The sequence below is a fragment of the Muntiacus reevesi genome, chromosome X (genome assembly GCF_963930625.1).
Source record: "Muntiacus reevesi chromosome X, mMunRee1.1, whole genome shotgun sequence".
NCBI classification, from domain to species: Eukaryota; Metazoa; Chordata; class Mammalia; order Artiodactyla; family Cervidae; genus Muntiacus; species Muntiacus reevesi.
In genome coordinates, this window is record NC_089271.1 from 34,818,145 (window position 1) to 34,832,201 (window position 14,057).

The window sequence follows — 14,057 nt, forward strand, 5'->3', positions numbered from 1 at the left end:
ATTATGAATTTTAACAAAAACCCAGAGGATTGCTAGTAGATTTTTAGAAACACTAGCCTAAAGGCAACTGAGCCGGAGTCAGGGGGATCTGGCTGTGTTTCCATTACATTCCTCCGTTTCTGTTACATCTTGCTGCGTACTTGGGCACATACTTTCACTGCTCTTTAAGCTTAACCTTCAGAGAGGTCTAGGAAAATGCCCACCCCGCCAGCGGCCTCTTAAAATCCTGCCAGGCTGGGATTTGGGTGACCAAAGCACGTTTTACAGTTACTCTGATGACACCTGGGATACCGAGTACTTTCTCCAGAATCTGCGAGGTTGCCAGCTCGCGCAGCTTGGGCGGCGCCAAAGCCCGCTGGGCTGGAGGCGAGCGCGTGGCGTCGGGCGGTTGCCTAGCGACGGCGTCCACGCTGGTCCGTGGTCAAGTCCGCGACGGTTTGCGGGCTACAGAGAGCACGGCCATGGAGGCCGAGAAGAGCTCCCCCGTGGTCCGAGACTTGGAGACCCCAAAGAAAGACATACAGATGCGAGTGACCCCGTCGGAAGTGAAATTTCTGGACGCGCTGGCAGGGAGGGTCTACCGCCTCCCAGTTACCGTACACAATCTCGGCCGAAGCAATCAGAAAATCCGTTTTCAGGAGCCTGTCAAGCCACAGGTAACACACCCAGGGGTGTTCAGAGCAGGGCCTGGGGAGTAGTCGGGTGCGGGCAGAATTGAGCTTCCTGTGAAGCGGTGATTTGGTGGGCTGGCCTTTTTGTTTGTTTGTTTCTTTTTTTTTTTTTTCCTTTTTGCTTGGGGCTGGGAGACAGGAGAGAAAAGTTGATCTGGAATCTCCCAGTTCCTTCATTTGGAGTTTGGGGGGAAAAGAGAAGAGGATTTTATGTGTCTCTCCTCTTAACAGCCAAGAAGCTATGCTCCATAATGTAGAATTATGACAACTTATTCTCTATTAACTCCCGTTTGGGTCATAAAGTGCCTGATTACTCCAGCTACTGTAGGATAGCAGGAAGGTTTATTATTTCATACTGTAACAAACATTTGTTTAGCACCTGCTGCAAAATAGAAAGTAGGTGTGAGCCATGTAAAATGGAGACAGTTCTGCCCTCAAAAAACTTAGAAACTAATGAGGGAGGGGACTTCGCTGATGGTCCAATAGTTAAGACTCCATGCTTCTACTGCAGGGGTCACAGGTTTGATCCCTGATGAGACGGCAGCGACCAAAACAAAACTAATGAGGGAGTTAGTACAAGTTGAATAATCAGCAAAATTAATGTTCTAAGAGGCTATCCCTATCTTTTCACCTTTCTTTTGATTTAAAAGTTGACAGAACTTCATCTCTGTCACTGTTATTTTAGACTTTCTGTGTGAACGAATGGATATTAGTTTATTATGATCACATGTTCTCAGGGAGACTTTATATAGGACAGGTGAAAATAATTTTTGATGTGGAAGTGATGCATAACTGCATTTTCTCGTGAAATAGTCCTAATAATGATACTGAATTCAGCTGGACTTCTCTATGCAGATACGGAAAGGTTCACTTAAGATTACATATGTTTCTAACTACTGTAGGTTGCTGTTAGAAAATGAATCCACAGTCCTGTCTTCAGTGTTTTGTTGACTCGTGTGGCCTATGGTTCAGTCAGGCCAGTCTTGTGCTCTACTTTTTACACTTAAAAAACTGATGTACTGTTCACCTACCCTAAAGTGCACAGAAACTTGAAGTAAAGCTTGATGGATTTTTAATATGCATTTATCTCCATGTAGCTACCACTTATATCAAATCATAGAATATTTCCAACACTACAGAAGTTTCTCTGTAGTACCTGGAGTAATTACCCCATGGAGGTAGGTGACCACTATACTGACTTGTAATGAACCAGATTAATAGTCAGTTCTTGGGTTTCATATAAATGGAATCATTCCTTATGGATTTTTGTATTTACATGTTTTGACAGTAGTAATGTGTTTATTTTGTAATGAAATCATACAGAGCCTAACCCTTTAAATCAGGAAGTACCTGATTGCTACAAACACTGTAAAATTAGAGAAATCATTTATTATTTCACTAGTTCACTACAGATGTATTAAACAATTGAATGTACATCTGAATATATTTTCTTTTAAAAGTCAAGTTGGCAGTAAATCCCAGATGTGGGCAAACACTGTTTTATGGATGTCTAGGAGACATTTGTATGAGTGGTTCTTATGCAGTCAGAAGGAAAATAATATATTTCATTTTAGTGTGATTTTTGTGTAGAACACAGGTCTTGACATTAGCAGGAGAATGGCCAGACAGGTTTACTAGTTAGAGGTCAAAGCTATGAGCTCGATATCAGTGTGAACTTACATTTGTTGCAAGATCATGATGTGTACTCCTGGTCCTTCATAGGTGTAAAGGGAATTAAGGAAGGGATAGATTAGTAAAAAATATATTAACTGTCTTGGAGGAAACAAGAAAAAAGCAGAGTGCTATGTAAAGAGCATTGCTGTCGTCACTATTGTAGTTACTTAGGAAACAATTCTCTTAACACACGTCAGTGCTTCTTTTCCCCCTTGTTTTCCAAGGTCCTGCATTCCCTACTATTTGCCATATGCAGTGATGTATGCCACCTACTGTGGGTTGTTGTTAGAAAACTAAGACCCAGTCCTGTCTTCAGTGTTCTGTTGACTCATGTGGCCTCTGGTTCTGTCAGGCCAGTCTTTCTTGCCGTTGTCCTCTTACCCATGTTGGTTCAGGCTTCCTTTTCTTTTGACCCATGTTTTCATTCTCCCCTCCTGTAAGAATCACTGCCTTCCAAATCCTGTCCATCTCGAAACATCAAAAGTGAGTTTTCATTTTTCTCAAACAAATCTTCTCTTATCTCCAAATTCTTTCTCCCCGCTGCTGCTGCTAAGTCGCTTCAGTCGTGTCCAACTCTGTGCGACCCCATAGACGGCAGCCCACCAGGCTCCTCCGTCCCTGGGATTCTCCAGGCAGGAACACTGGAGTGGCCTGCCATTTCCTTCTGCAATGCATGCATGCATGCTAAGTTGCTTCAGTCATGTCTCTTTCTCCTCTACTGGATAGTAATTGCATATACAGACATTCATTAGAGTTGGACTTGTGTCTGGTAAATGTTACTTTCACCTCAGTGGTCACATCATAAGTTCCTAAGAGTAGGGTTGGTGCCTTTGACACCTTTGCAGACCACCAAGAGTGCTAAGAAACTTGTAGTCTGGGTATGTGCTGCTGAATTACTCCTTGCCCTTCTTTTTTAAAGGAAGATGATCAAACCTGCTATGTGGACTTTTGGCACCCAAAGACCTATATTTATCCGTTGTTCTTTTTTTAGTAATTGATGAGAGTTGAAAGTTGGGCTGTGGTAGCTATGAGGTTTAAGAGTCATTTTTTGCTGGAAGGATGACACTTTCAGACCAATTGTATCAACACATCTTTCCAGTACTCTCTTAACCTCATTGCTGGAAAGCACTGCTTGTACTCAGTCTGCCATTAAAAACCCTGAAAAGTTAATTTCAACTTGACCTCCATTGTTACTCATTGAAGCTCTTTGCCCAGCGAGACTAGCTTACTAGCTGCCTGCTGAAAGTTTATTTTGCTTATTCTTTTCTCTGCATGTGCCTGAGATATTCCTGCCTCCACAGGGAGCATCTTTCTTGCTTCTTCTCTACCCTGTACATCCATCCTCTAAACCTGTGTTGAGTGTGCTCATTCCTAGCCCACAGTTATCATGTTTTCTCTTGAATTTTCTTTTCTTTTCTTTTTTTTAAATTTTTTTTATTAGTTGGAGGCTAATTACTTCACAACATTTCAGTGGGTTTTGTCATACATTGACATGAATCAGCCATAGAGTTACACGTATTCCCCATCCCGATCCCCCCTCCCACCTCCCTCTCCACCCGACTCCTCTGGGTCCTCCCAGTGCACCAGGCCCGAGCACTTGTCTCATGCATCCCACCTGGGCTGGTGATCTGTTTCACTATAGATAATATACTTGCTGTTCTTTCGAAACATCCCACCCTCACCTTCTCCCACAGAGTTCAGAAGTCTGTTCTGTACTTCTGTGTCTCTTTTTCTGTTTTTCATATGGGATAATCGTTACCATCTTTCTAAATTCCATATATATGTGTTAGTATGCTGTAATGTTCTTTATCTTTCTGGCTTACTTCACTCTGTATAATGGGCTCCAGTTTCATCCATCTCATTAGAACTGATTCAAATGAATTCTTTTTAACGGCTGAGTAATATTCCATGGTGTATATGTACCACAGCTTCCTTATCCATTCATCTGCTGATGGGCACCTAGGTTGCTTCCATGTCCTAGCTATTATAAACAGTGCTGCGATGAACATTGGGGTGCACGTGTCTCTTTCAGATCTGGTTTCCTCAGTGTGTATGCCCAGAAGTGGTATTGCTTGGTCGTATGGCAGTTCTATTTCCAGTTTTTTAAGAAATCTCCACACTGTTCTCCATAGTGGCTGTACTAGTTTGCATTCCCACCAACAGTGTAAGAGGGTTCCCTTTTCTCCACACCCTCTCCAGCATTTATTGCTTGTAGACTTTTGGATAGCAGCCATCCTGACTGGCGTGTAATGGTACCTCATTGTGGTTTTGATTTGCATTTCTCTGATAATGAGTGATGTTGAGCATCTTTTCATGTGTTTGTTAGCCATCTGTGTGTCTTCTTTGGAGAAATGTCTGTTTAGTTCTTTGGCCCATTTTCTGATTGAGTCATTTATTTTTCTGGAATTGAGCTTCAGGAGTTGCTTGTATATTTTTGAGATTAATCCTTTGTCTGTTTGTTCATTTGCTATTATTTTCTCCCAATCTGAGGGCTGTCTTTTCACCTTACTTATAGTTTCCTTTGTAGTGCAGAAGCTTTTAAGTTTCATTAGGTCCCATTTGTTTAGTTTTGCTTTTATTTCCAATATTCTGGGAGGTGGGTCATAGAAGATCTTGCTGAGATTTATGTCAGAGAGTGTTTTGCCTATGTTCTCCTCTAGGAGTTTTATAGTTTCTGGTCTTACATTTAGATCTTTAATCCACTTTGCGTTTATTTTTGTGTGTGGTGTTAGAAAGTGTTCTAGTTTCATTCTTTTACAAGTGGTTGACCAGTTTTCCCAGCACCACTTGTTAAAGAGGTTGTCTTTTTTCCATTGTATATCCTTGCCTCCTTTGTCAAAGATAAGGTGTCCATAGGTTCGTGGATTTATCTCTGGGCTTTCTATTCTGTTCCATTGATCTATATTTCTGTCTTTGTGCCAGTACCATACTGTCTTGATGACTGTGGCTTTGTAGTAGAGTCTGAAGTCAGGCAGGTTGATTCCTCCAGTTCCATTCTTCTTTCTCAAGATTACTTTGGCTATTCGAGGTTTTTTGTATTTCCATATAAATTGTGAAATTATTTGTTCTAGTTCTGTGAAAAATACCGTTGGTAGCTTGATAGGGATTGCATCGAATCTATAGATTGCTTTGGGTAGAATAGCCATTTTGACAATATTGATTCTTCCAATCCATGAACACGGTATGTTTCTCCATCTGTTTGTGTCCTCTTTGATTTCTTTCATCAGTGTTTTAAAGTTTTCTATGTATAGGTCTTTTGTTTCTTTAGGTAGATGTACTCCTAAGTATTTTATTCTTTTTGTTGCAATGGTGAATGGTATTGTTTCCTTAATTTCTCTTTCTGTTTTTTCATTGTTAGTATATAGGAATGCAAGGGATTTCTGTGTGTTAATTTTATATCCTGCAACTTTACTATATTCATTGATTAGCTCTAGTAATTTTCTGGAAGAGTCTTTAGGGTTTTCTATGTAGAGGATCATGTCATCTGCAAACAGCGAGAGTTTCACTTCTTCTTTTCCTATCTGGATTCCTTTTACGTCTTTTTCTGCTCTGATTGCTGTGGCCAAAACTTCCAACACTATGTTGAATAGTAGTGGTGAGAGTGGGCACCCTTGTCTTGTTCCTGATTTCAGGGGAAATGCTTTCAATTTTTCACCATTGAGGGTGATGCTTGCTGTGGGTTTGTCATATATAGCTTTTATTATGTTGAGGTATGTTCCTTCTATTCCTGCTTTTTGGAGAGTTTTAATCATAAATGAGTGTTGAATTTTGTCAAAGGCTTTCTCTGCATCTATTGAGATAATCATATGGTTTTTATCTTTCAGTTTGTTAATGTGGTGTATTACACTGATTGATTTGAGGATATTAAAGAATCCTTGCATTCCTGGGATAAAGCCCACTTGGTCATGGTGTATGATTTTTTTAATATGTTGTTGGATTCTGTTTGCTAGAATTTTGTTAAGGATTTTTGCATCTATGTTCATCAGTGATATTGGCCTGTAGTTTTCTTTTTTTGTGGCATCTTTGTCTGGTTTTGGAATTAGAGTGATGGTGGCCTCATAGAATGAGTTTGGAAGTTTACCTTCATCTTCAATTTTCTGGAAGAGTTTGAGTAAGATAGGTGTTAGCTCTTCTCTAAATATTTGGTAGAATTCAGCTGTGAAGCCGTCTGGTCCTGGGCTTTTGTTTGCTGGAAGATTTCTGATTACAGTTTCGATTTCCTTGCTTGTGATGGGTCTGTTAAGATCTTCTATTTCTCCCTGGTTCAGTTTTGGAAAGTTATACTTTTCTAAGAATTTGTCCATTTCATCCAAGTTGTCCATTTTATTGGCATAGAGCTGCTGGTAGTAGTCTCTTATGATCCTTTGTGTTTCAGTGTTGTCTGTTGTGATCTCACCCTTTTCGTTTCTAATTTTGTTAATTTGGTTCTTCTCTCTTTGTTTCTTGATGAGTCTTGCTAATGGTTTGTCAATTTTGTTTATTTTTTCAAAAAACCAGCTTTTAGCTTTGTTGATTTTTGCTGTGGTCTCTTTAGTTCCTTTTGCATTTATTTCTGCCCTAATTTTTAAGATTTCTTTCCTTCTGTTAACCCTGGGGTTCTTCATTTCTTCCTTCTCTAATTGCTTTAGGTGTAGAGTTAGGTTATTTATTTGGCTTTTTTCTTGTTTCTTGATGTAAGCCTGTAATGCTATGAACCTTCCCCTTCGCACTGCTTTTACATTGTCCCATATGTTTTGGGTTGTTGTGTTTTCATTTTCATTCATTTCTATACATATTTTGATTTCTTTTTTGATTTCTTCTATGATTTGTTGGTTATTCAGAAATGTGTTATTTAGCCTCCATATGTTTGAATTTTTAACAATTTTTTTGCTGCAATTGAGATCTAATCTTACTTCACTGTGGTCAGAAAAGATGACTGGAATGATTTCAATTTTTTTGAATTTTCCAAGACCAGATTTATGGCCCAGGATGTGATCTATTCTGGAGAAGGTTCCGTGTGCACTTGAGAAAAAGGTGAAGTTGATTGTTTTGGGGTGAAATGTCCTATAGATATCAATTAGGTCTAGCTGGTCCATTGTGTCACTTAAGGTTTGTGTTTCCTTGTTAATTTTCTGTTTAGTTGATCTATCCATAGTTGTGAGTGGGGTATTAAAGTATCCCACTATTATTGTGTTACTATTAATTTCCTCTTTCATACTCGTTAGCGTTTGCCATACATATTGCGGTGCTCCTATGTTGGGTGCATATATATTTATAATTGTTATATCTTCTTCTTGGATTGATCCTTTGATCATTATGTAGTGTCCTTCTTTGTCTCTTTTCACATCCTTTATTTGAAAGTCTATTTTATCTGATATGAGTATTGTGACTCCTGCTTTCTTTTGGTCTCCGTTTGCGTGAAATATTTTTTTCCAGTCCTTCACTATTAGTCTGTATGTGTCTCTTGTTTTGAGGTGGGTCTCTTGTAGACAGCATATATAGGGGTCTTGTTTTTGTATCCATTCAGCCAATCTTTGTCTTTTGGTTGGGGCATTCAACCCATTTACATTTAAGGTAATTATTGATAGGTGTGGACCCGTTGCCATTTACTTTGTTGTTTTGGGTTCACGTTTATACACCCTTTCTGCATTTCCTGTCTAGAGAAGATCCTTTAGCATTTGTTGAAGAGCTGGTTTGGTGGTGCTGAATTCTCTCAGCTTTTGCTTGTCTGTAAAGCTTTTGAATTCTCCTTCATATCTGAATGAGATCCTTGCTGGGTACAGTAATCTAGGTTGTAGGTTGTTCTCTTTCATTACTTTCAGTATGTCCTGCCATTCCCTTCTGGCCTGGAGGGTTTCTATTGATAGATCAGTTGTTATCCTTATGGGAATCCCTTTGTGTGTTATTTGTTGTTTCTCCCTTGCTGCTTTTAGTATTTGTTCTTTGTGTTTGATCTTTGTTAATTTGATTATGTGTCTTGGGGTGTTTCGCCTTGGGTTTATCCTGTTTGGGACTCTCTGGGTTTCTTGGACTTGGGTGGCTATTTCCTTCCCCATTTTAAGGAAGTTTTCAGCTATTATCTCCTTGAGTATTTTCTCATGGCCTTTCTTTTTGTCTTCTTCTTCTGGGTCTCCTATGATTCGAATGTTGGGGCGTTTCACATTGTCCCAGAGGTCCCTGAGGTTGTCCTCATTTCTTTTGATCATTTTTTCTTTTTTCCTCTCTGCTTCATTTATTTCCACCATTTTGTCTTCTACCTCACTTATCCTATCTTCTGTCTCCGTTATTCTACTCCTGGTTCCCTCCAAAGTGTTTTTGATCTCATTCGTTGCGTTATTCATTTTTAATTGACTCTTTTTTATTTCTTCTAGGTCTTTATTAAACATTTTTTGCATCTTTTCAATCTTTGTCTCCAGGCTATTTATCTGTAACTCCATTTTGTTTTCAAGATTTTGGATCATTTTTATTATCATTATTCTAAATTCTTTTTCAGGTAGATTCCCTATCTGCTCCTCTTTTGTTTGACTTGGTGGGCATTTTTCATGTTCCTTTATCTGTTGGGTATTTCTCTGCCTTTTCATCTTGTTTAGATTGCTGTGTCTGGAATGGGCTTTCTGTATTCTGGAGGTCTGTGGTTCCTTTTTATTGTGGAGGTTTTACCCAGTGGGTGGGGTTAGACGATTGGCTTGTCAAGGTTTCCTGGTTAGGGAAGCTTGTGTCGGTGTTCTGGTGAGTGGAACTTGATTTCTTCTCTTTGGAGAGCAATGGAGTGCCCAGTAATGAGTTTTGAGATGGGTCTATGTGTTAAGTGTGACCTTGGGCAGTCTGTATGTTGACATTCAGGGCTATGTTCCTGCGTTGCTGGAGAATTTGCGTGGTATGTCTTGCTCTAAAACTTATTGGCTCTTGGGTGGTGGTTGGTTTCAGTGTAGGTATGGAGGCTTTTGAACGGTCTCTTATTACTTAAAGTTCCATGTAGTCAGGAGTTTTCTGGTGTTCTCAGGTTTGGGGCTTACGTCTCCTGCCTCTGGATTTCAGTTTTATTCTTCCCGTAGTCTCAGGACTTCTCCAACTATACAGCACTGATAATAAAACTTCTAGGTTAATGGTAAAAAGATTCTCCCCCGTTAGGGACTCCCAGAGAGGTTCACAGAGTTACATGAAGAAGAGGAGAGGGAGGAGGGAGATAGAGATGAGCAGGAGGAGAAAAAGGGGGACTCAAGAGGAGAGAGACAGATCTACGCAATTGTCTGTTCCCAGAGTCTTCTCCGTAGCCCAGACATCCACAAAGATTCACAGAATTGGATTGGGAAGAGAAGGGGAAAGGAGGAAATAGAGGTGTTCTGAGGTAGAAAACAGAGAGTCAAGATTGGGAGAGAATAATCAACACACTCCTGAATAAAAATGGGAACTGAATATTAGATTCTTAAATGTTCACAATTTATATCATATACTGGAAAACAAAAATTAAAAATCCAGAATAGAGGTTAGACTCTTAAAAATACTATATTAAAAACAAAAACCAAAACACACACAAAAAAATTTTAGAAATATACATGAAGTTCGGTTTAAAAATAGGGCTTCTCTTGTTTTTTTCTTTTTTTTGTAAGGTTATAGTGTATTGAAAATGAAAATTAAGGAGTAGTAGAGGAGTACTAGAGAACTTTAAAAGAAATCAGAGAGAAAGAAAAATAGAAAATAGAGGAGAACAAGAAAAAAAAAGAAAAAAGAGAAAAAAAATTTTTTTCCCCTAATTAAAAAAATCGTAAAAATCTATGAAAATGAAAGTTAAGGAATAATGGGGGAGTAATAGGGAATTTTAGCGGAATATAAAAGAGAAAAAATAACAAAAAAAATAAAAAAAATTTTTTTTTTCTTACTTAAAAAAAAAAAAAGTAAAAATATATCTAGGAGTTTCTCTGAAACTGTTGCGGTCAGTGTGGGTTCGGCTTTGTTTCAGATAGCTCCTCGTTCCAGCTTAGCACTTCTCGATATCTACAGGCCCCTTTCGGTATAGTCGGTGTTTTCCTCAGGGATTTTAATCTGTTGCACCGGTCCCTTCTGAAGCGGTTCCCTTTGTTTATTTGGCTTCTGTTTGCTGGTCTCTTCAGTGCCTCATTTCCGCCCTGACACAGGGGGGCGGAGGTGGACTCTTATTCAGGTAGCTATTTCCGTCGCGCTGCGTAGAGGGGCCGGCGCTGCGGGGAGGGGCCGGCACTGCGGGGAGGGACTGGCGCTGTTTTCTCCCTCTGCGCTGCTCAGGCTCCGGCTGCTCTATATGGAGCACGCACTGCGCGCGGTTCCAGCCCTCGGGTGTTCCGCAAAAGGTCGGAACAGAAAGCTGCGCCTGCTCTTTGTGCCTTCCCTGTCAGAGCGGTCCAGGCAGCCAGGGGCTTGACGCTTGACGGGCGCACTCTCCCCGGGTGCGCGCGCCCACTCCCTTCCGCGGTCCCAGTCTCAGATTCCGCCGGCGCCAGTCCGGTGCGTGCGCCTTCTGCCCTCCGCGTCCCAGCACCAGTCCCCGCCCGCGCCGGTCGGGGGCCTGCGCCCTGTGTCTCGCGGCGACCCTCCCGGCGGATGCCGAGCATCCAGAATCTCGGTCCCTTTGTTCTGCGAAAGGGCGGCAGTATGTTCCGGCCGATTAATTTTCTCTCTCTTTTGCTCTCCCACAGTTCAAGCTGGGAACTCACAAAAGCGCCCTCCGATTGTCCTCAGGGCACTCAGGCCCGGACCCTGCCCCAAGTAATGCCGCCCGCTCCTCTCCGTTCCGCCCCCACTTGCTGGTGGCGGATGTGGGTGTCTGGGGTACTTTTCTGCTGGGAGTTGCTTTTAGGCTCGTAATCTGTGGGTTTTATTTATTGTTTCTCTCCCAGTCAGGTTGCCCTCCGAGATTCAAACACTTCCCCCAGGCCCGCTAGGGCGAGGGTTTCCCGGTGTCTGGAAAAGTCCTCTATTAAGACTCCCTTCCCGGGAGGGATCTCCGTCCTTAGCGCTTTTGTCTCACTTTTTATCTTTTATATTTTGTCCTACCTCCTTTCGAAGACAATGGACTGCTTTTCTGGGCGCCTGATGACCTCAGCTAGCGATCAGAAGTTGTTTTGTGAAGTTTGCTCTGCCTACAGTTATTCTTTTGATGAATTTGTGGGAGAGAAAGTGGTCTCCCCGTCCTGCTCCTCCCCTCTCTTGAATTTTCATGATACTTAGGTCTGTATCACTCATATGACAACTGATTAATCCCTGACTTAAACATTATGTAATTTTCAAGGGATATATAAAATGCTTCTTTTAAGAGATTTTATATTCAGGAGTTTCTAGTTGTGGGGAGAGAGCTTAAGTTTTAGAGTCAGAGAGATGTATGTTTTAAGTCCTCATTGACACTCTTGAACCTACAGGCACTCTTGAAACCTACAGTTTTTCATCTCTACACTGGGAGCCTTAATGTCGGCCTTACAGGGCTGTAGAGGTATATTAAGTGAGCTAATAGTTGTCGAATGCTTGACCTACCAGAATTACTTAATACATAGAAGTTCTTCTCTTTCCCTCTTCAGGTCTTCCTGGAGTCTAGCAAATGTTTTTCAAGAACAAAAGTTCTTTTTCCTTGGTCTATTCCTTTTTATATTTCCTCCACTTTCTGAAGTCCAAGTCCTCATGCAGAAAGTATATAAAATGCTATATGTATTTATGAATGATGTGTGCTTATACATGTATATTATATATGTATTTAATTGAATAATATTTTTATTAGATTACTATTCCCTTTTCCTGTATTTTAGTACCTCATATTTCTAAAGGTGTATGTTGAGTGGCTCAGATGGTAAAGAATCTGCCTGCAATGTGGGAGACCTGGGTTAGATCCCTGGGTTGCAAAGATACCATGGAGAAGGGCATGGCAAACCACTCCAGTATTCTTGCCTGGAGAATCCCCATGAACAGAAGAGCCTGGCAGGCTGCAGTGCATGGGGTCACAGAGAATCAGACATGACTGAGCAACTCAGCACAGCTCTCTTCCCCCCCACCTTTTTTTTTTTCCTGTTTTTTAGTACCTCATACTTCTAAAGGAGCCCTTGAATATTTACATATTTCTCGACTGACTGCATTTTCAGTTTCAGTTCATTTACCATTAAAACTATATCTGAAGCATGTAGAATCATTAGGGCAGGAATATTGCCTGTATATTAATATATCTCTTGAAATAATGTGCACTCCTTACTACAGCTGCTTATATTATTTTCTTATTAGGAGTTAAGATGTGTAAATTTTTTTTTTCTTCCATTGAAGTTCAAACTGATTTTGACCAATCTGGATAAAACACTTGCTTCTGGCCTTCAGACAACAGCTATGGTGGAATATCATCCTGATAAGAATGAAGACATGTGTGACCAACTTCTTATTTCAGTAGGAAATAAAACAATAGAGATCCCTCTAATTGGGTATGTATTAATTAAGGTTAGCATTTTGAGGATCTTTCAGATGTAAATAAGAGTCATAGTAATACTTTCTATTTTCTCTAATAGGGCTTTTCGTATCTACAGTATCCTTAAACTGAACTTCAAGAACAGATTTTTTTAGCAAATTGTAGTGTTCAAAACAAATGAAAGACTAGCTTTCTGTTTTTTATTAAAATCACTTAGAGATATTCGACAATTGCTTGTATTCTTTTATTTCCCTTGAACTCACATCCTATTTTATTTCTGCCATGTTTTCTGTACCTTTTGATAGCAAGCTTTATTTTTAAAATGCTGTTTTTACTGTCTCCACAATCATAGTTTTCATTCTCATTCCAACAAAATCCATCTGGCTATCGTCCCCAGCTTTCCAGTGAAGTAGCTCTTGCATATTGCCAGTCTGTTGGTACCTCCTTTGTCTTTTACTTGATTTCTCAGCAGCATTAGACACAGTTAATCATTATTGCTTCTGTGGGCTACTTTATTCTCTTGACTTACTCGCTACTATACTTCTTAAATGATTATTCCTTCTAATCCTATTTTACTTAAAAAAAATTGAAATGCAATTGACATAGTAATATAGCACTGTATAAGTTGATGGTGTACATGTTGATATGATATCATCATAGGGTTGACTGACACTTGTATTACATTTACTTGGTCATCATTTCTTTTCTGTGGTGGCAACAATTAAGATCTTGTCTGTCAGCAGCATTGAAGTTTATAATATATTATTGTTGCCTGTGATCACTATATTGTATGTTAGCTCTCTGGAACATATTTTTCTACTAGTTCCCAAATTGTACCCTTAAACAAAATCTCCCTAATTCTCCTACTTTCCAGCCTCTGATAACCAGCACTCTACTTTCTATTCTTATGTTGTATATATTCCTAAATGGATTATTGTTACCTCATAGTCACACTTTAATTTAATTTTAAATTATTGCTGTATTCCTTCACAGATTTTTAAATAATGCAGACGTTTGGTTTCAAGAAAATCAAAACGGTGCTCTTCTGAGATTGGCTAAAGAATATGGACTAGTGTAATGAATATAATATAGAATTAAATAACTGATTTGGAGATTAATTTTAATACAAATAATTTATTTGACCAAGACATTGTGCTTTTCATTTTACATTGAAAAAAGTATTGTTCTGTTCATTATAAAATTACCTGTTAAAGCTATTATAAAATTTTTAGATATTTTTAATATATTTACTTGCACAATCCTTCTTTTTACAGCAAAATATGATTCTATAGGTATTATTTTTTTGTTTCTATTTGCCC

At 39.7% G+C, this 14,057-nt stretch overlaps 1 protein-coding gene across 1 annotated transcript in view; it reads left to right on the forward strand.

Annotated features, from left to right (window-relative positions):
• The first annotated feature begins 275 nt into the window (after nucleotides 1-275).
• The window catches only part of CFAP47 (cilia and flagella associated protein 47), a 490,506-nt gene continuing 476,724 nt past the window's right edge, over nucleotides 276-14,057 (forward strand). The window contains exons 1-2 of the mRNA XM_065916701.1: nucleotides 276-656; nucleotides 12,603-12,754. Of these exons, the coding sequence (XP_065772773.1) occupies nucleotides 276-656; nucleotides 12,603-12,754 (533 nt within the window). The remainder of the gene's footprint in view (nucleotides 657-12,602; nucleotides 12,755-14,057) is intronic.